At 45.9% G+C, this 19,944-nt stretch overlaps 1 protein-coding gene across 2 annotated transcripts in view; it reads left to right on the top strand.

Annotated features, from left to right (window-relative positions):
* col11a2 (collagen, type XI, alpha 2) overlaps positions 1 to 19,944 on the top strand; it is a 53,305-nt gene that overhangs the window by 23,285 nt on the left and 10,076 nt on the right. The window contains exons 3-42 of one of the 2 annotated variants that reach the window (XM_053863429.1): positions 992 to 1,202; positions 1,311 to 1,473; positions 2,357 to 2,479; positions 6,635 to 7,663; positions 8,676 to 8,786; positions 10,913 to 11,128; positions 12,390 to 12,443; positions 12,667 to 12,708; positions 12,779 to 12,841; positions 13,019 to 13,093; positions 13,211 to 13,297; positions 13,713 to 13,769; positions 13,928 to 13,981; positions 14,056 to 14,109; positions 14,178 to 14,231; positions 15,094 to 15,147; positions 15,308 to 15,361; positions 15,424 to 15,468; positions 15,611 to 15,664; positions 15,968 to 16,012; positions 16,083 to 16,136; positions 16,210 to 16,254; positions 16,500 to 16,553; positions 16,624 to 16,668; positions 16,836 to 16,889; positions 16,971 to 17,015; positions 17,186 to 17,239; positions 17,314 to 17,421; positions 17,515 to 17,568; positions 17,790 to 17,843; positions 17,912 to 17,956; positions 18,304 to 18,357; positions 18,505 to 18,549; positions 18,622 to 18,675; positions 18,748 to 18,801; positions 18,896 to 18,949; positions 19,040 to 19,237; positions 19,317 to 19,370; positions 19,550 to 19,657; positions 19,737 to 19,844. In XM_053863429.1, coding sequence (XP_053719404.1) covers positions 992 to 1,202; positions 1,311 to 1,473; positions 2,357 to 2,479; positions 6,635 to 7,663; positions 8,676 to 8,786; positions 10,913 to 11,128; positions 12,390 to 12,443; positions 12,667 to 12,708; positions 12,779 to 12,841; positions 13,019 to 13,093; positions 13,211 to 13,297; positions 13,713 to 13,769; positions 13,928 to 13,981; positions 14,056 to 14,109; positions 14,178 to 14,231; positions 15,094 to 15,147; positions 15,308 to 15,361; positions 15,424 to 15,468; positions 15,611 to 15,664; positions 15,968 to 16,012; positions 16,083 to 16,136; positions 16,210 to 16,254; positions 16,500 to 16,553; positions 16,624 to 16,668; positions 16,836 to 16,889; positions 16,971 to 17,015; positions 17,186 to 17,239; positions 17,314 to 17,421; positions 17,515 to 17,568; positions 17,790 to 17,843; positions 17,912 to 17,956; positions 18,304 to 18,357; positions 18,505 to 18,549; positions 18,622 to 18,675; positions 18,748 to 18,801; positions 18,896 to 18,949; positions 19,040 to 19,237; positions 19,317 to 19,370; positions 19,550 to 19,657; positions 19,737 to 19,844 — 3,986 coding nt within the window. The remainder of the gene's footprint in view (positions 1 to 991; positions 1,203 to 1,310; positions 1,474 to 2,356; positions 2,480 to 6,634; positions 7,664 to 8,675; positions 8,787 to 10,912; positions 11,129 to 12,389; positions 12,444 to 12,666; positions 12,709 to 12,778; positions 12,842 to 13,018; positions 13,094 to 13,210; positions 13,298 to 13,712; positions 13,770 to 13,927; positions 13,982 to 14,055; positions 14,110 to 14,177; positions 14,232 to 15,093; positions 15,148 to 15,307; positions 15,362 to 15,423; positions 15,469 to 15,610; positions 15,665 to 15,967; positions 16,013 to 16,082; positions 16,137 to 16,209; positions 16,255 to 16,499; positions 16,554 to 16,623; positions 16,669 to 16,835; positions 16,890 to 16,970; positions 17,016 to 17,185; positions 17,240 to 17,313; positions 17,422 to 17,514; positions 17,569 to 17,789; positions 17,844 to 17,911; positions 17,957 to 18,303; positions 18,358 to 18,504; positions 18,550 to 18,621; positions 18,676 to 18,747; positions 18,802 to 18,895; positions 18,950 to 19,039; positions 19,238 to 19,316; positions 19,371 to 19,549; positions 19,658 to 19,736; positions 19,845 to 19,944) is intronic. The other variant, XM_053863430.1, reaches the window with a different exon arrangement.

The following is a 19,944-nucleotide window of genomic DNA, read 5'->3' as shown; positions in this document are numbered from 1 at the left end:
GCTTCAATAAAAAAAGCCTTTTTAACTCTCCGTCCTCGATCATCTACGACAACACTCCCTTTTTAAAAAAAAAATCCATTTGGGTCAGAAACCTTCCACGCGATGAGTAAAGCCAGCTCTGACCTATAGTTGACACACAGGAAGGCTCACGTCACTCACACCCTTCAGGTTCACGTAAAAACTTCACACTGTTCTCATGTCGCCCACAGTGAAGATGTGTGTATTTGCAATCACATTCCAGGGTTGGCAAATGTATTGATGGCCCTCATTGTTGATGTTAGTCGGCTATTGTCTTTTTGAGGGGCGTCTCCTGACCACACCATCGAAAATGAACCTCTTAAATCTACCTCTTGAATCCAAGACACAGAAGTAAATGAAGCTCACGTCGGTCTGCCCTCCAGTGGAGTCCTGCTGTAAGACACGGAACCAGGGAAAGTGTTGTGCACACACTCGCATCAGAGACGGTTGTCCTCAGAGCTTCAGGATTTATAAGTCACTATGCAGGATCAGAAATTAACACTCTGAGAATTTTTGAAAGGCTGAATGATCTGGACACATGGAGACGGCAGTATTTGACTGGAAATGTTGGCGACGTAGAAAAAGAGGACAATGAATGAAGCTCATGATGAATGGGGACATGAAGGTGCCACTAGATGATCAGGTTAAGGAGGAAGACTTTTGGCAAATACTGATGGGACATGCAGGAAGAAGTAGACATGAGATCGGACTGGATCTTCGTTTTTATGTGTTATGGGCATTGGTTATTGGAGCTAGACAAGTGACAACAAGGCAGTCGCACCCACATTGGATCACCTAGATGATGAAGGTTCAAGGATGCCTCACTAAAGTTCTTTGTTATAGAACCACGATGCACTGCAACAGTCTTACACATTTGGGATAAGCAACATATGCCAATTGTCTTTGGGTCAGACTGACTACTCCTTCAGAGTTCGTTGTAACTACTGTCTTTCACCTCATCTCCACTGTGCAGGTCGCTTCCCGGAGAACTTCTCCATCATGGCTCTGGTGAAAGCTCACGCTGGTCTCCAGGCGTTCCTTCTCTCCATCTACAGTGAGCAGGGCATTCAGCAACTGGGCATCGAAATGGGCCGCTCGCCCGTTTTCCTCTACGAAGACCAGAACGGCAAGCCCGCGCCTGAAGACTACCCGCTGTTTAAAGGCGTCAACCTGGCTGATGGCAAGTCAGTAACCAACAAACCCGTCTGGAGAGGCGCACGTGCACCATGCTGCCTTGGATTTCTCTGCATTACTGCGATTGGTCGTTAATCCACGGATGGTTTGCTCTCCAGGTGGCACCGAATCGCTTTCTCTGTCTCAAAGAAAAATGTGACTCTGCTGCTGGACTGCAAGAAGAAGATGACTCGGCATCTTCCCCGCGGCAACAACGCAGTGGTGGACACCAACGGCATCACAGTCTTTGGTGCTCGTCTGCTCGATGAGGAAGTTTTCCAGGTGAGGACGGTTGGTCGAAGCTGTTGGATTCATGTGCGACAGTGAAGGCGCCCGACTATAAGTCAATAGATCCTACCATTGGTACAAAACACTACTGTCCTTCCAGCCAACTAGGAAAAGCTATTTGACCTTGAAGTAAAAACCTTTGCCAGATCGTGAAATCCCTGGTGTAAAAATCAGTTTGTGAGTCATGACACCAAACATAGTGTAGATTCTCTTTTTCATGGTGCAAATAGTCCAGGTATTGATGTTTTGGTGCCATCAACATCTGCCCCTGAAAACTCACAAGTTAAGTTGCAGGAGTTGGGTTCCTTTCCTGGTGAAAAGCCTTGCCAGGAATCCCAAGAAATACAATCTTTCCTGCCTGTGCCACGGACGTCTCCCAGTTGGACATCTCGAGAACATTTCACCGAAGAGATGTTGAGGGGACAATTAGACCAACCCGTCCTCACTCTGCTTCTTATGCAGCCTTCAGTGTTGCATTTCAATGGAAGCACATGTTCTGGCTTCCGCAGCTTCCACTGACACCATCTCCAGCACCGTCTCGTAAAAGAGATTACGTGACTCAAACGCCTATGTGTTGACATGCAGCGCTGCAGGCTTCCTGTGGCGTCTGCACAGGACACAAAAGTCCACTTTCCAAAGTCAACATCTTCAGCCAAGTGAGGTCAGGTTGCCCAGAATGGTGTCACACCAGTTCCTGGTGAAAATGGCCTCTGTCAATGATCAGCTTGAGTCCCAGCTCAAAACCAAAGTCTTTCTCTGCGATGGCCCGGACATGAAGCTCTTGACCATCTGTGTGTGGAGGGACGAAGCTCAAGAGCTTTTCTCCAGCTGCCGATTACGGCCTCCATGATCCAAACACATGGTCTTCTGTCCACAGGGAGACATCCAGCAGTTGTTGATCGCTTCCAACGCCCAGGCTGCCTACGACTTCTGCGAACACTACAGCCCCGACTGTGACTCCCCTCTACCTAAGACCCAAGCTCAGGACCCCAACACCTACGTGAGTAACGTCCCGTCAGCGCAATTGAAAGTCTGTCTTGTTCCTGTCCTGTACGGACCTTCTGATTACACACTCGCTCCATGTCAAACCAAACACCACAATTATCCTAACAGCACTGGAGACGCTGGAAATGACAGCGTTAGAAACCTCAGGGTGTCAGTCGTCTGCTATCATGGGCTCATCTGCAGCTTCCATCAAGCCCCTGACACAGGCTGAGGACTTTGTGAATTCCTTTCCTGTGGCCTCGTTCAGATTTAAAGGAGCAGAAATACACACGGCTGCTCCAGGAATACTCTGCAAATCAACACCAGAAGAGCAAAATATGGTTAGACATGCAAACAAAGAGGAGAAAGTCAGCCCTGATGTATGTGTGGTGAGGCTTGGTGAGCTGGAAAAGACGAGCAAACACAGTGTCCAGGGAGTTTGGCAGAGTTTGACCTCTTATTTGTTGTTATCCGGCTTCTTCTTGTTCTGAGTGCTTCAGTGTTTTAACAAGGGTTGAGTGCAGGACTCATTTTTAGGTCATCAGAATCAATATATTGCCACTATATTCTTTTTCATCCCTCTGAAATTACAATTAAAGTATCACATTTTGCAGTGTTGTAATTGTGGGCTTGTGGAAAACCATAGAACTCTGTGGGAAATTGAAGCTTTTATATTTATTCATGAAAGAAACTCAAGATCTTTGAGCTTGCATGAGTTATTTAGACATATTTTTTAACATGAAGTTTTTGAAACTCAATCGAGGTGTCTTATAATTCTCACTCACTAAAAGTGCAAGTCGCTATCTGACGTTTTTTCCGATTCCCGATTGCTGTGATGTCGTTTGCCATCATTGGAAAATGGAAGCAAAGTCCTCAGACTGGTTGGGCTCATTCACAGACGTCATCAAAGTGCTCCCCCTTTCTGTCCGCTCTGAATTCACCTGACAAATGTTTGTATCCTTCCTCTGACCGACCGAGGTCGAGGGGCTCCTCTCTCATCAGCCCTCTGTCGCTCACGGCGCTGCTTTTCAATCTCGACCCTGAGCGACTGAGGCAGAGGAGGATACAAATACTGACACCTTTCTCATGGAATGAATGACAGAGAACACACGAGGAGTGAAGGATTCTTATTGGCTTCTAAGTGTCAGTACTTGGCATGAAGATGGCTTGAGGTTGAGCCTCTTTGCTTACTGAGACTGGTTGTGTAGATGACAACATTGCACAAGCTTCACTGCCCCTCCTTGGTGTTGCCCCCTCCCACCCCCTCCCACCTTCCCCACAGCCACAGATCTATATTTGGTACCAGACGTTCACCCAGCCAATTCTATTCATCTGTATCCGTCCAAAGTACATGATCTGTGTTTCGGGGGCTGCCAATCTTTGACCGGCTGTCGTGAATATAAATCAGCAAGGTTTTATTCATGCGCTGCTGAATTTGCTTTGTTTTTCACACGTCACTGTGGTCTGTGCGTCCCTTCAAATTAAAAGCTGGCGATATACCTTTTATCACATCTTCTACCATAAGCTTTGAGCCATAAAAGTCTGCTTGAGTTGACCTTGGTTAGTTGGTTACGGTTGTACTGGATGTAACTTGGATATCGTATCACCTCGGCCTCACGTGGAACCTACTGCAGCAACAGCTAGCAAAAAAGGAGGCAGTGCATCGTCAGTGACCAGGTTCACATGACAGCTGAGGGAACCGAAATATTTGCTGCTTCCCTGTAACCTCGGAAGTGGGTCACATGCCTTGTTTCCTTTGGCACATTTCATTGGTTCAGAACTTTTACTTCCTGTTTACATTTGGGGTAGCCATCTTGGATTGCGTACGATGCTGACACTTTCCGGCTGGGAAATCCTAAATAGGTGGCATCACCTGTGGCGTAACTGGGAATTTCCCCGTTCTGAGTATAACTGAAACGTTCGCTTTGCTTTCGTCCAACTGTGGAGGAAAAATTTCAATTTCTCATTGTGAGTTTAAGATACAAAGATGACCCAGTTTGATGAAGCCCACGTAAATGTTAACTTGCGTAATATCAGCCTGGGAGGTCTGCGTTTTCCTTCATTTTTTCGACAGACATAGACGTAGGGAGAAATATAGGAAACGTATTATAACTAGGATATGAATTGGTTCTCGGGTTTTTATTGATACCTGCACTGAAGAGACAAACCTCTTCTGTGACAGGTTGAAGATTGGGACAGCCAGAATCATAGTATTGATAGTATAGGTTTGGGCTTCAACCACCTCCACATGGTCCATTTTCAGGGCATTAGTTTTCCCACACAGGGTTGTTCGACAAGTGACTTATTGGTTTAAAGAAATGGCATTAACATCAAAGGACCGTTGGAGCTAGCATTTTAGCTTTGATGCAAACTTGGCTCACACGACTCGCAAAACAGAAAGGAACTGCTTCTCTGAACTGCTATCTTTCATTCCAAAACAACAGAAGCAATAATGAATATTCCAGACATGTGGAATGATTATCGCAGCAAATGCTCGATCAGGTTGAAATCCGAAACGACTAGAAACAAGGATGTTAAACGAGTGGAGGGGCTGTCTCTGCTCGTAACAGATTCAGGACAACTCTGGAATGAAAAGAGAAGTAATGTCGCCACCCATTGGAATGAAGAAGACGTTGCTCCATCCTGTGACTCACCCTGCAGCATGTGTGTTGCCTGACTTAATCGAGCTGCTACCTCAGTCCGAGTCTTGTGTGGGTCGACTCACTCATTATGACCTCGCAGCGGTTAACAGGTCATGGTTCTCTTCAAAATATTTAGCTTAAAGCGAAGCCTGAACCTGAAACGCACAGACCACTGTGGCTCGATGACAAACAAAAGTCTGCCCTTGCCATGTTTCATTGTTGCTGCTTTGCCCTTTTGTATCACATTTTTTCCCGCTGACACTGACCTGTGCCACTTTTCGTCACTCCGCTTTGAGAATTCAATCTTCTCTGTGGTGCATTCTTCTCTTCCCATCCTTCATGCCTCCGCTCACCTCCCACCCTTCTGCCGACCCGACCTGCCCTCTCCTTCTGTCCCATCTTTCCATCTTGGTCTCAGTACTTTGATGAGGAGCGGGATGACCATGAATACCCCTATTATTACGAGGAGACCACCAGCTTTCCCTCCCCCACTCTGTTACCCTCTCAGCAACCTGAGGACCCAGCTGAACAGGTAAAGGAGAAGACAGAGGGTTTGAAGAGAGAGAGAGAGGGAGGAGGGTGATGGAGACAGAGGGATTGACCAAAGGCGATGGCGGATCTCGACGTGTCCCGTTACTCCTAACACCTCACCAAACAAGTCCTTCTGATTTACCTTCTCAAATACATTGTTTCACGTGCATATCGCTCTTCATCCCTCCATCCTCATCACTCCATTCCTCGCTCTGATCTAAGCTGTTTGTGCTCACCATATGAGCCACACTCACCCAGAGATGTTGTTGTCTTCATTATGTTGTTGTTGTGTGTCTGTGTGTGTGTCATTTGTGGCCATGTTGTTGCAGATGGGGGCACTAGGGTGTGGCAGGTTGCTGTGCTGAGATCCAGCCAGTCAGCACTGAGACAGAAAAATCAAAGCTAAAGCGAGAATTTTGAGAACATTTCATGGCCACAAACCCCATGTACGGCATATAGACCAAATGAACAAACTTGTCTTGTATCTTTCCTCGAGGGCAGCCATCTTGTTTGTCCCTGTTGTATGTGTTTGGAACCTGAGCCTCAGCTAACCAGCCTCACCCTCAGTGCCTCTGCTTAAACTTCAGGCTCCGGTTCTCATTAGCCATGAAGGCGCTGCTTTGTCGATTAATCATGAGAGTGGCATTACTGGAGAGCTAAAGCGGTTCCCTTAGATCTACGAAGTGTCCTTACAAACAAGGCTGATTTACAGCTGTACTTGTCCTTTAATCTCCTACAACGAAGACCTTGCTATATCCAGTAATGCCTGTACAGTCTCAGTAATATCATCCAAGCCTTAGCCATCTTTATGTCATTGTTTCTCAAAACATCCACTCTTGTCTTTCTCTCTCCTTCTGTCCATCCCTGTTGTGCTTTTTCACCCCTCTTCCAACCCCCCCACCCTTCTTCCCTTTCTCTGCTGAAATATACCCACATCCTTGACAAACCACACTCATACACATGAAACGCTCTGAACAAACATTGAATGCAACCATTAGAAGAAAGCATCAAATGGAAAAGCGGCTCCCACCAAGTCCACCGTGGTAAAGCCCAAACCCACCCCGGTTAAGGCGGCCAAGTCCGGGTCCTACAAGCTCGTCGTCAAGCCCTCGATGCCCACTAAATCCAAGATTTCGATTGTGAAATCATCAAAGGCTAAACCAACTGCTGTTGCCATGTTGCTGTCTAGGATCAAACCTACTGCCGGCGGCAAGTCCAAACCTACCGCTGCCCCACTTAAGAATGGTAAAACAACTGTTGAGAAGAAAACCATTGGAGCCAATGGTAAAGTTGTTATAACTAAAACTATTAGCAAAACAACTGCGATCAAAGTCAATGGCAATGGCAAAACAGTTGTTGAGAAAAAAAACAATGGCAACGGGAAATCCTCAGTGGAGAAGAAAGTCACGGCGTCAAAGGCTAACACAAGTGGCAACGGCAAAGCATCTACGGACAAAAAAGCCAACGGAAAACTAGTTCAAATCAAAGAGCTTAAAGTTAATGGGAAGTCCGAGAGCAAAGCCAATGGGTTTGCCAAAGCCAACGGGAAAGTTGTCGACAAAATAACTGTGGGAGAGAGGAAAGTTGGCAACGGCCAGGTTAGAATGGAAACCACTTCAAAGGCCAAGACCGAGAAGATAGTGAAGGTCGAAAAGACTGTTGTCAGCGCAGCCAAATCGGCCAAAGTCGAGATCAAGGCTGCCAAACCAACAAAGATGTCGATAGCCATGTCCACCAAATCTCCGGCAGCTAAAGCTAATGGAAAGGCTCAAGTCAAAGAGATCAGCAAAGTCAAAACTGTGGTCACCAAAATCCCGATCACCAAGTCGTCAGCCAGGACCGTGGTGGAAAAGAAAGTCATTTCAACCTCCGCCCCCGTTCGTCCCACCCCACCTCGACCCACAAAATCCAAGGTGGTGCTGGACAATAATGTCAAATCCCACCACAGACCTTTCCCTCCCTTTGGCAAGACTGCGTTGAGCGGAGCTGCCGTCGCAGCGAAGAAAGCTACCAACGGTTACCAACAGGTACAACTCTAAGGCCCATGGTTGGGCCGGAATGACCCAGAGTTGTATGTTCCGCCGGTCCAATGTGGTCGTCAGGTCCATCCACAATAATGATCTGCCTCCAAATCACCGTGGTGCGGAACATTTTATGGTGGACTATCTGACCCTTGATTGGACCAGGGACATACCAACCTGGCCGCCTCCTTCTATTTTGATATCATATGAAGTCGGGGAACCTCTCCTTATCATATGATCCAATGGTGCACATCGATGCATGGCTGATTCTACTGTTCTCTTTCGCCCTGAGATCTAAACCTCAGAATCTCAACCCATTTAAGAACTTTCTTTTTGGGAGATCATCCAATCAGAGGAATGAGCATGGACTGCCACATGGTGCCAAAATGGAACCCAAGGACGACCAATACCTCACTCACATGCAACACAACCAACCATCCTTGTCTCTGTCTCTGTGTTTGTCTCTGTCCTCAGAATGAACAGAGCAGCTTCACAGCAAACGTTCAGTGCTTCGATCGCCGGCATCTGCTCAATGAAACCAATGATGTTTTTCTAAACACTCATTGTGTCTTCATTTAAAACATGTCGCACTGAATTCGTTTTTTGTGAGGCTGTTTATTGGGGAGGGGGGTTCTCAAGGAAACACCCCGAAACAATCCTCTGTGATGTTTCGGGGATGAGTGCCAACCTCCAGGGGGAGCTCATGAATTGCTGTGCGCTTGGAGGAATAAAAGATGTTCAGCAACTCAAAGAAAAAAAGAAAGAAATTTCACTGGAACAATCTCAATGACTTCCTAAATCTCGCTTTGGCGACATTTATAGTCATTCAGATTCTTAACTGAAATTTCTTTTTTTTTTTTTTCTCTCAATCTGAGTGTTGCCAATTTATCGAGGGCAACTCTGATTTCACAATCTCTTTACTTTCATCGTCGCTCCCAAGCAGATTTTGAACTAACCGAGCTCTTCCGATCAAATCTGCTTGCTTCCTCCCTGTTTTGCTCTCGACTCGCTCGCTCAGGACGTAGAGTATTCCGAGGCTGGCCACACCACTACTGAGACCGATTATTACTATGAGGAGTCGCTCGCTCCGACTGACGGTGAGGTGATCGAAGAAGAGACTCCCCACCAGGTAACCAGCCAGCAGTTCATGTATTAGCTACCTGAACTCACACAACTCTTGCATTACGAGGACCTGTGTGTAAGGTTCAGAGACCATATCAAGAAGGAAGTGCTTGGTTTATCCACAACATTTTCATAACAATAGGTTTTACTCAAGTACAACAGGGGTGCCAAACTCAAAAGTCTTCAACAGGAAGTAAGCGAAGGTGATACTAGCCAATGTTAGCATGTCAGTGTTTCGCTTCAAAATATGTAAATTATAAATCCTGAAAAATAAACCCACTCCCAGTGAAAGGATGAAGCCCAAACATACCTCACCTTTCCCAGTCAAACTCCCCTCCACTGCCACCATTTTTCCCCTCTGAAAATTCTATGACTCATTGCCACTGATGATCTCCACTTCCTGGAAACCTCACTGATATTGACATGCAATTTTGATCAGTGTCAACTTTGTTTTTGAGCCAGTCGTATGACTTCACAGCCTTGGCAGGCTACAAAAAAATGACTTGGCAAGTCAGATCTGGCCCCTGGTCCTTGAGTCTGTAGCATGGAAAGTACAACATGAACATGCAAACACAGATAAATCTTTGTTTGTGTCATTACTTCTGACCAAATTCTGCCCTCTGATGGACCTGCAACCTGTCCATGGTGACCCCTGCCTCTCGCCCTATGCAGCTGGGTATGGGCTCTATTGGGACACACACACATATATATATCATATCACATTTTTCATATTCTGTACGATTGTTATCTGTCCTCAGAATGACTTGTTTTATGGTGCAAGTCACCCATCATGTGGGCGAGTAAACTCCTACTGTCCCTCCTAGTGACGCTGACTGTGACCACCTATTCTATGGTGCAGCACGTCATAAAGGTCCAGAAATTAAACAGATTATTTCATTATTATGAGCTTGTTTTAATTATAATAGACTCTTAAAATGCTTGTCGCCGTTCAGGACTGAGATTTCATTTTGTAACTGTTCTATTAAAAAATAATATAAGGTTGAGGTCAGTTGTTTTTAGGAGTTATTTTTTCGTTTATTGCTAGGTGGAATTAGCTGAAGAAAACAAGCAGGGAAATTGACATAAAGTGTCCTTAAAATTGTACACACTGGTCTTCCAGTAACAAACAGGAAGTGAACCCAAAGTAGTGAAGTACAGCTGACGGATAGTGACACAGTTAAAGCTCACTGAAGAGACGGTGCCGACGTGGCGGTGAGCCCAGTCCTTGTAGCTTAACATAGTCGTCATTTCTTTCTCTGACTCACCATTTTGTCCTCACTGACACCAAAGAAATCACTTTCAGAAACTCTTTTGAAGACCAGCGCCACGCTACTATCTATCCGAGCGGTCAATGCTTTTATGCGGCCTTCCTTTTCAGTAACAACAAGATATGTTTTGTTGTCATCTCCAGCGCAGGACTCTCGAGATAAGAACAAAAGTCTTGTGAAAAGGAGAGCCACACAAAAACATTGCGTTCAACCAAACCAAACAAGGAGATAGGTAGCGGTCAGTGTTGCTCTTTTAAAGATGTAGAAACACCTGGATAGTTAAGAAAAATCCCTAGAGTTGATTTGTTTTGTTGCAATTTGTGTTTGCTAACAACTTCTTGTTTACAGGTTAGCTTGACGCTAAAATGAGTTATTTGTAATTATTAATATAGAAGTGGTTTTATATGATGGGCAAGTGTTTCTCTGGACTGATGCTTTATAAGACGTACGGTAAGTGAAAAACTAGCTAGCTTGGCGTAGCAAAGCCCCGACTGGTGTCTCACATCAGTGGATGATGAGACCAGTCGAGGGGCTGGTAGGTAGTGATGCAGTGGCGGCTGGGCAGAAGGTCTGCGAGACAGGTCCCGAGCCTCTAAGTGGCGGAGGATATCGCATGTTGGACAACAGTGTCACCATCCGACAAGAATTTGTTTCCAAGATGCTACTTTAACTGGTTAGTTTCCACAGAGAAACAAAAGTTGCATCTCCTAGACACTGACCAGCTGCTACTGTTAGCATTAGGTAAACAAGAGCCCTACGGTCGGATGGTAAGAATCTTCCGTTGATTCGGCTTTGAATCCTCCCTTCTTCCTTTCCCTCCTCTTCCTCATCTCTGTCCCTCCATCTGTGGCCCATCCCACACCAGCCCCCGATGGAGACGGCAATTGAGGGTGAGCCGGTCGACCACACCAAGGCAGGTGGTGCCGCCGAAGAGTCCTTCACTGAGGAGTATGTGACCGGTGACGTGGGACTGAAGGAATACGACTATTCCTATCGGGACTATGGCGAGCCGATGGTGGAGCGGGGCGAGATCGACGCCGACATGGGCCCCGCCCTGTCCGCTGTGACGGACGAGGGAGGCGTAAGTAGTTTTGCTTCCCGAGGCAAAATGTTTATCAACCAGGTCTTTGGAGATGGTATTGTGTTTTCTGGTGAGATGCTCGGGTTAGTGCCAAAATGCCACAAAAAACTAGCAAAAGCTCAATTGGTTCTTTTAACTTTGTGTAGCTCGGAGACAACTTCTGGGGGCATGAATCCATCCACTCCGGAAGCCACCAGCCATTTTAGGCCTGATTCAGCACCTTCTAAGGGGCACCTTCACGCTTTGTAACAGCTTGAGATGAGCTCTTGTGTTTGGGCTGCTGGGACAGTATTTCTCAGTTTTGGTCCTTCCTAGCCCGACAAACCTCAGATATGGTAATTGTTTCATTTTTATTCTGCCTGATTGATCGGATTGCCCAATTTTTGACGAAACATTCCAAATTAGTCAGAGAGCTCAGACCTCCACCAAGCAGCTCGTATCCAGCCTTATAGCAATTGTAGGCCAAGCCTATAGTGCTATATTTCATCTGCATACAGGGATATCTTTTACGTAGAAGGACACTCATTTCAGACGCTTTTATCCGGGATCATTCTCTTAGTCAGGACCATAGGTGAGAGTCGGGATGGAGATTGATCGGTAAAGGGGAGCTTTGCCTTTTGGCTCAGCTCAGTGCGGCAAAGTGTTCGCAAAGCTTCTCCTCCTCCACCGATTCGCCAACTGATCTCCAACTCCCTGACCCTTATTTAAGTTAAATTTTAAAAAAATGTATTCTCCAGTTACAGAGGAAATCTTGATAAATGTATGTGGAAAATTCCTAAATAAATTAGAATAATGTCGTGAAACAACTGTTTCCATGGAGTAATCGCATCTTTACTTTGAGTGTACCAGTCTGGCTCCGGTCATGGCTCTACTCTGAGTCTGTGGTGGACGACTCAGCTCCCTTCCTTTAACCCCACCAAACACACTCAGACTCCCTGAATTTGAACTACTTCACAAGATAAATTGGAGTTTTAACAAGAGCTTTTGTCCCTACTCCTGAGCTATCTACCAACAAATAGAAAGATGAATGCATTTCAAAGACTTGGTTGGGACCAAACACGGAGCAGCTGGCTCATGTAGTGTTGCACGTGGCACGCAACGTAGAGCAACTTCTTCTGAGTGAAAGTCCAGACCCGATGACGAGGAGATGTACAGTATTCATGACACAACTGTGTGGACACCAGTGTGAGTCATGTGACCATGGGGGCCCATGCGTGTTTGACTGACGCCTTGTGTTGTGGGTCACGTGTGTTTTCCTCAGGCTGCTGTCAGGGGCCAGAAAGGAGAGAAAGGAGAACCTGCTGTCCTGGAACCTGTAAGTACGAGCGAGGGTCTCTTTCACTGGGAAGAGTGAAGAGTGTGCGTTCATGCATTTGTTAACTTGTGACTCGTATTCATATTCGTGTAGTATTCAATATTTAAATCTGCTGAGTAACTTTAAAAACGAACAGCTTCTACCTCCTGACACAAGCAGCTTCCTCTGTCTGGACTCTTCATGTGCTCCAAAGTGTTTGTCCTAAATTCTTTGGCATCTGCAGGGCATGCTGATCGAAGGGCCTCCTGGACCCGAGGGCCCGTCTGTAAGTCACACTCACTGGTTAACATCTTCCTCCAGAAGAGCATCTGACGTCACTAATCCACTTCTTTCAGGGCCCCACAGGACCACCTGGAAGTTCAGGACCTCCAGGCTCTGTTGGTGATCCTGGAGAGAGGGTGAGTTCATCATCTTCATCTTGAAATGGTTGTATTTTCAACGTTCAGTTTCCCAGTATCCCGGAGAAGTTAACAGACATGACCCTTTTGGACCCTAAATATTGAGGCCGATTCTGACCTTCATCGGGTCGCTAATCGATCAAAAAAAATGTTTTTTCTGTTCTCGTCCCACGTCAGGGTCCTCCTGGAAAACATGGTCTCCCTGGAGCTGATGGAGTCCCCGGCCCTCCAGGATCCTCTGTCATGTTGCCTGTGGGTTACATTTGTTTTCCCTGACAGAACACAAACACACATTTTTCCTCATGTTGTGCTTCATCAATCCGCATTGACACTGAAGAAAGTTCTTCAAACATGTTTACTCTGTTGCAGTTCCGCTTCGGACAGGGTGGTGGCGATAAAGGTCCAGTTGTGTCTGCACAGGAAGCCCAGGCTGCCGCCATCTTGTCTCAAGCTCGAGTGAGTACTGCAACGACTTTAGTGGAACTGTTAAAACGCTAGTCTACATTTTCAGTCAGATGCACTTCAGGTACTATGACTACTGTGTGTACACTAGTGTTACTAGTTGGTTGGTTTAAGCATGAGAATGTCCATAGCTGTCTCCAGAATTGAACGAAACAATGAGTTGGACGAGGACTAGATCTGACTTGGATCACACGTAGGCTTGAAAAACAGATGGCAGTAACTGTTTCACTGAACTTACCTGATGATCCCCTGAATATCACGAGGGTTTTACACGCCATTCCCGAATAGGAATTGTTCCGAGGACATCAGGAACGCAGCATTTTTCTACAAAAAGTCCAAAAATAGGCAACACATTTGAGCATGCTAGCATTGTTGCCTTCTCAGATAAATCATCAATGTTTGCCCATAGATGGCGCTGAAGGGACCTCCAGGACCAATGGGATTCACCGGACGCCCCGGACCCCTGGTGAGTTCACCTCAGACATGGTTCTCCCTTTTTCACTTTTTAGCTTTAATAGGAGCTTTGTGTTTCTTTCATACTGCACATACAGCACCAACAGCTGTCTATCACATGATATAAATGTATGTGGTCCAACCCGTCACATGCTCACGTGTCTGTTTCAGGGCACTCAAGGAAGTCCTGGTCTGAAAGGAGAAAGTGGAGATCCAGGACCTCAGGTACGGGGCTCATCTTCTTGTGAATTTGCATTTCTGACTGACCGGTCTCTGCCATGGCATCATTCCCTCTGCAGGGGGGCCGCGGACCTCAGGGGACGATGGGGCCGCCGGGCAAATCTGGCAGACGAGTGAGTGCAGCGGCTTCAACTCAAGCCTCTGCTCATTGACACTCTGATAGTGAATGCTGAACTTTCAGGGCCGCGCCGGGGCCGACGGAGCCAGAGGGATGCCCGGAGAGACCGGGTCCAAGGTGAGCAGGAACACCGCTGATGGTTTCAGGGGAACAACTGAGTCCTCCATCTCTCTATTGCAGTGTTGTCTTCCATCTATGAGTCAGTCCTGTAGCTACAAATTAGATTTTTGGAGTGAGGGTGTTCGACTGTTTATCTTAAAGACCTAAGCAAACACACGTGTCAAAGAAACAAGTGACAAGTCCCATAGTGCACCGCAACTATTTAAGCTGTCACTTTTTTAGTGTGGCTTTATGTTTTATTTCGAGATTACTAGTCTCTCCCAAATTGTGATTTAGTTTTTTGTCCAAAAATCTGAAGAGCTGGAATTGTTTTGAATTATTTTCCATCTTTATCTCTGACATAACTTCTTTTTTTTTATTTTATGTCAAAGAAACTTGGTCCATAAATCCTTTCTTAATACTCAGAATATTATCCTTTATCAAAATTATTTATGATGTAGGACAAGATTTCAAGTTCCTTTCTTAATATTCACTATTTAAATAGGGTGTTGAATATTGAATTGGTCTCCGTTTTTACATTTTTAATAATTTCTTTATTACTGTTCAAACACTGTCTTGTCTTTATATTTAGATTTGTCCACTTGACTTCTTTGTTAAATAGTGTCAACAGTTTTAAACTTAAAATAACTCTAAAATCGCAGTAAAAACGCTATATAAGCTTGTCAAGCGTGTTATTTCTGTCACGTTTCAGATTTTTTTCCTCACAATTTATTATTTTAAATTAGCTATTGGAATCTTCATGTAGTGTTGAATTTGACGTCTCACTGTTTGTTCGGCTTTGCGATGCACTTTTAAAACTGGTAAATCTGACTCCATCATGTGGAACAAGATCCTGACGTACTGTTGTCGTCTCTGTCAGGGCGACCGTGGTTTTGATGGTCTCCCAGGTTTGCCAGGTGAAAAAGGAAACCGGGTGAGTCAGCAGGAAAACGCTCAATTCATTTTTTAAGGTTACAGTTTCGTCTTTACAGAAGTTAACCAACTTCAGTCACTCACTGTCACATAACTCGTATACATGATATCTTCAAACAAATTGATATTCAAATTTAAAATATGTCTAAACATCTTCACAGGGTGACAGTGGACCAATGGGACCATTGGGATCTCAAGGAGAAGATGGAGAACGGGTATTAACTTTGATCACGCTTGAACTATGCCAAGCATTTATTCATGTGTGCTGTGTTTTCAGGGAGATGACGGCGAGGTCGGACCTAGAGGTCTTCCTGGTGAACCAGTGAGTGTTTCCTCAGCAACACCATGGTTACCATGGTAACAAGATGCTGGGTCGCAGAGACAGGAGATGAGATCTTGAATATGCTCACCTGCGATTCATGGTGGCTTTCAGAGTGTGATTTTTCTTCTTCTTGTCCCTTCAGGGCCCTCGTGGTTTGTTGGGTCCCAAAGGTCCTCCTGGCATCGCCGGACCTCCTGTGAGTAAAAACCACACTGTGCTAATTTTATTTTGCGTTTTATCCTTCTGTGGTTGAGGAACACACACAGTGACCAAAACGTTCGTTTTAAAATAGGCGACCTACATTTGAACAGTGAGTCAAGTCACTGGAGTTAGACTGATGTTGATGGTCACACAGTCCAACAAGCTAGTAGCTAACGGCTTGTGAAAAGGAATCATTAAAGTCCCGGCAACATTCTTTCTTCCACAGTCACATTAGCTACATTGTGTGTCTGTAGTTTTATAGAAAGATAAAGTTCTCATGAAGTCATGTCCTGTACAGGGTGTCAGAGGAAATGACGGTCCCCAGGGTCCTAAAGGAAACTTGGTGAGTCCCATTTTTTTTAAATTCTCACTTCCTTTTGGGTGTGAGGTGGAACAACTGTTCTTGTCTCCAGGGTCCTCAAGGAGAACCAGGACCTCCTGGTCAGCAGGGAACTTCAGGAACTCAGGTGTGTTGACATTTGATTCCCAACACTAAGACAAAAAGAACTCAGGCCATGTGTTTCTTGTTTTGTCCTGCAGGGAATGCCAGGACCCCAGGGAGCTACAGGTCCACCTGGAGAGAAGGTTAGAATCAAATCCTACACGTCAAAGGCTCAGTAGTATTCCACAGCTGATGTCCAGCTGAGTGTCCTGTTCCAGCCATGGCAACTTCTCTGATTTACCACACCTCAAGCATTCCGTTGCTAGTGAACATTTTTCCAAAAGCAAAAGTCGTACCAGAACAGGCCTTGAATCTGGATCTGCCCCATAAAAATCGGAACCTACCAGCCAGAGAATCTGTTGATCTTGATGGTTACTGTCTTTTTCAGGGTCCCACTGGGAAGCCAGGTTTGCCAGGAATGCCGGGCGCCGATGGTCCCCCGGTAAGTCTCCTGAGGTCCAGTTATGGTCGTCTAGTTCTACTAGAATTCTGAATTTGTTCCTCGCTCGCAGGGTCACCCAGGAAAAGAAGGACCAACTGGCACCAAAGGAAACCAGGTGGGTGAATTCTGTCCCCAGCAATAAAATATCCCTGTTTGAAACTCTGTGCATTTCAACATTCAAGAATGTTTAAATTATATGCTACACATTTACTCCTTAATGTTCAGGTTTCATACGTATTATTAACACAAGTTCTTTCGTTCATTTGTCTTTAACGCCACCAGGGACCCAATGGGCCTCAGGGAGCGATTGGTTATCCTGGTCCTCGTGGTATCAAGGTCAGTCCCTCAGGAATCCTGGTGATAAAGAAAACCTCCTTTGTGGTTTACTAGTATTACGATTGTACAATTTCATTTCAGGGCGGTCAAGGAATCCGTGGACTGAAGGGACACAAAGGAGAGAAGGTAACGTCTTCCTGGCAAAAATAGCAGGTCAAATATTTATAGTCAGAATGCAAGCTGCGTTCTTCTGTTCCAAGTACAACATTGCTGTGGTTTGAACTACTCCCCAGAATCCTCTCTACTTCCTTGTTTTGGTTAACACAACAGTCTTCCTGTTTTACTGCAATGGTTAGGGAGAAGACGGTTTCCCTGGCGTCAAGGGCGACTTTGGTGTCAAAGGCGAGAGGGTAAGATGGCGTGACAACACATTTGCACTGTTTGTGAAAGAACAGCTTGATTCACTTATTCCGTTGTAATAAAGGGTGAAATTGGAGTGACAGGACCAAGAGGAGAAGACGGTCCTGAGGGGCCTAAGGGTCGTGTTGGACCGCCTGGTGAGCTCGGACCAATTGGACCAGTAGGAGAGAAGGTATGAATATTTTTTTAAGTTCTCTGTAAGCGCGTCAAAGTTGTTCTGATGTAAATATTCTTTTGTGAGTCTAATGCCTGTCTGTCTTTCCAGGGTAAACTCGGTGTACCAGGAGTGCCTGGATATCCTGGAAGACAAGGACCAAAGGTAAGTCTGCCCTAGTTTTTGTTCTTGGGAAATCCAGACTTTCAGTGAGTCGGTCACATTCTACTTGACACGATTTGGTTGCAGAAGAGGAGGCCTTAGTTTCTAATGGAACACATTTGTCTCAAACATAGGAGTTTTGATGTCTGACTACAATGCACCAGTGAATGAGCACCAACTGAATCTAAATGGATTTATCTTATTTCTAATGATTATTTTTCTAGGGATCTCTTGGATTCCCAGGATTCCCTGGTGCAAATGGCGAGAAGGGAACAAGGGTGCGTCCAGAAATGGTTAACAATCCTCGTGGCCTTGTCAAATGTCGCTGATGCCGCTTGTGTTTCAGGGTATGGGTGGAAAAGCAGGACCAAGAGGACAACGTGGGCCAACGGTAAAGTCTGAACTCCGTCCCGTACAATGTCCCTGACCTCAAATATCACCAACATTCTTGGTCTAACATTGTCCTCTCCATGTATCTGAACCATCTGTCCTCCCAAACTTGGGTCTCCAAACTTCTCTACTTGTCCTTTTTAGTCTCTCCCAATGACAACCTCAGTATCTTCATCTCTAATCTTCTGAATGCTGAGTCTCTAAACCGTGCATCAAGGCAGTGACCATGACTGTCCTATAAGGCCCAACACTCCAGCCAGTGGTCTCCACCCTGCCTGCACTCTCATCTTCACCTATTTATCTACATGACAATTCATGTGACTTTAAAATAATGTCTGTGCTCCTCAGGGCCCTAGAGGTCAAAGAGGACCACGAGGAGCTACTGGCAAGCCTGGAGCAAAGGTTCGTCAACATATTTTTTGATTTGACCATCGGCTGATAAAGACTCCAAATTTGCTTTGTTCAATTTGAGCTATTTAACTTTAGCAACATTAGCTTCATCCTCTGATATGATGAAGTGATGTTCAAAAAAATGTTTTATTTTGGCAGGGAACTTCAGGAAGTGATGGTCCCCCCGGCCCACCAGGAGAGAGGGTGAGTCCACAGTTTACGTGAACGCTTCAGGCAACCATGAAGTCTCATAACACCATGTCATGGTCTCACCAGGGATTGCCAGGACCTCAGGGAGCCAATGGTTTCCCCGGACCCAAAGGCCCTCCGGTAAGTCGCGGCTCTCATGGTTCGTGATGGTCAAAAAAGAATTAAATCCAACTAAACTGTGTTTCTGGACAGGGACCACCAGGAAAGGATGGACTTCCTGGGCACCCTGGACAGAGAGGAGAAGTTGTAAGTCCTTCTTATTTGAGTAATATTACAGCAACAGCTATAGCGATGGTTAAATTGTCAAAAGCAGGTCATGAATTTATTTTGATTTCTTTAGGGATTCCAAGGTAAAATGGGTCCACCTGGACCTCCTGGTGTCGTTGGACCTCAGGTGTGTATTTGTTTCATTTTAAGTGTCTCTTCACCTGAAGCCAATGAGTCCAGTTCAAACTTCTGATCCTCCACGTCTCCTTTCAATCAGGGACCTTCTGGAGAGACCGGCCCGATGGGCGAGCGTGGCCACCCCGGACCACCAGGTCCACCTGGAGAGCAGGGACTTTCTGGTCCATCAGGAAAAGAGGGCACTAAGGGTGATCCTGGCCCTCCTGGAGGACCCGGTAAAGATGGTCCTCCTGGACTGAGAGGCTTCCCCGGTGAAAGAGGACTTCCTGGAACTCCTGTTAGTACAACATCCCAAAACTGCACGAGTAAAGATCTAGGAGAACTAGTTCTGAATAACCTTGTGTTTTCTTTTTTAGGGAGGCGGTGGACTGAAGGGCAGTGAAGGACCTGCTGGACCTCCCGGACCTGCTGTAGGTTTTAGCCCGAGCATTCATGCATGTTGAACAACTTGTGTTTCTTTAATGTTGTGTTGTGATCCTTCATATTGTGCTATGTACATGTGTTACGTTGATGTGAGACTGTAGTCGTCCAGATCCTCAGTTGCTAAATTCAAACAAGGCAAATGGACTTAAATATATCAAACTCCCAGGGTTCTCCCGGTGAGAGAGGATCTGCTGGTACAGCTGGACCAGTTGGACCACCTGGCAGACCCGGCCCACAGGGACCACCAGGGCCCTCTGGAGAGAAAGGTGTACCCGTAAGTATCGTAGTAGGTCAATTCAGTTTTGACCTGGTAGAGACATGAGAATCAAAAATCTTTTTGTCCCACATTTCAGGGTGAGAAGGGTCCGATTGGCCCGGCTGGTCGGGATGGAGTCCAGGGACCAGTTGGCCTCCCAGGCCCAGCTGGATCACCAGGTGTGCCAGGAGAGGACGGAGACAAGGTCTGTGATTTCTGAAGATTTGGTGGAAGATGAAGAATTGAGTGATGGTTTCTAGTGGACTCTGTTGTACTCCAAGATTTGGAGAAAAGATGTGGACAGT

Source organism: Synchiropus splendidus, chromosome 4 (genome assembly GCF_027744825.2).
Source record: "Synchiropus splendidus isolate RoL2022-P1 chromosome 4, RoL_Sspl_1.0, whole genome shotgun sequence".
Classification (NCBI taxonomy): Eukaryota; Metazoa; Chordata; class Actinopteri; order Syngnathiformes; family Callionymidae; genus Synchiropus; species Synchiropus splendidus.
This window is presented reverse-complemented; position numbering and strand designations above follow the sequence as displayed.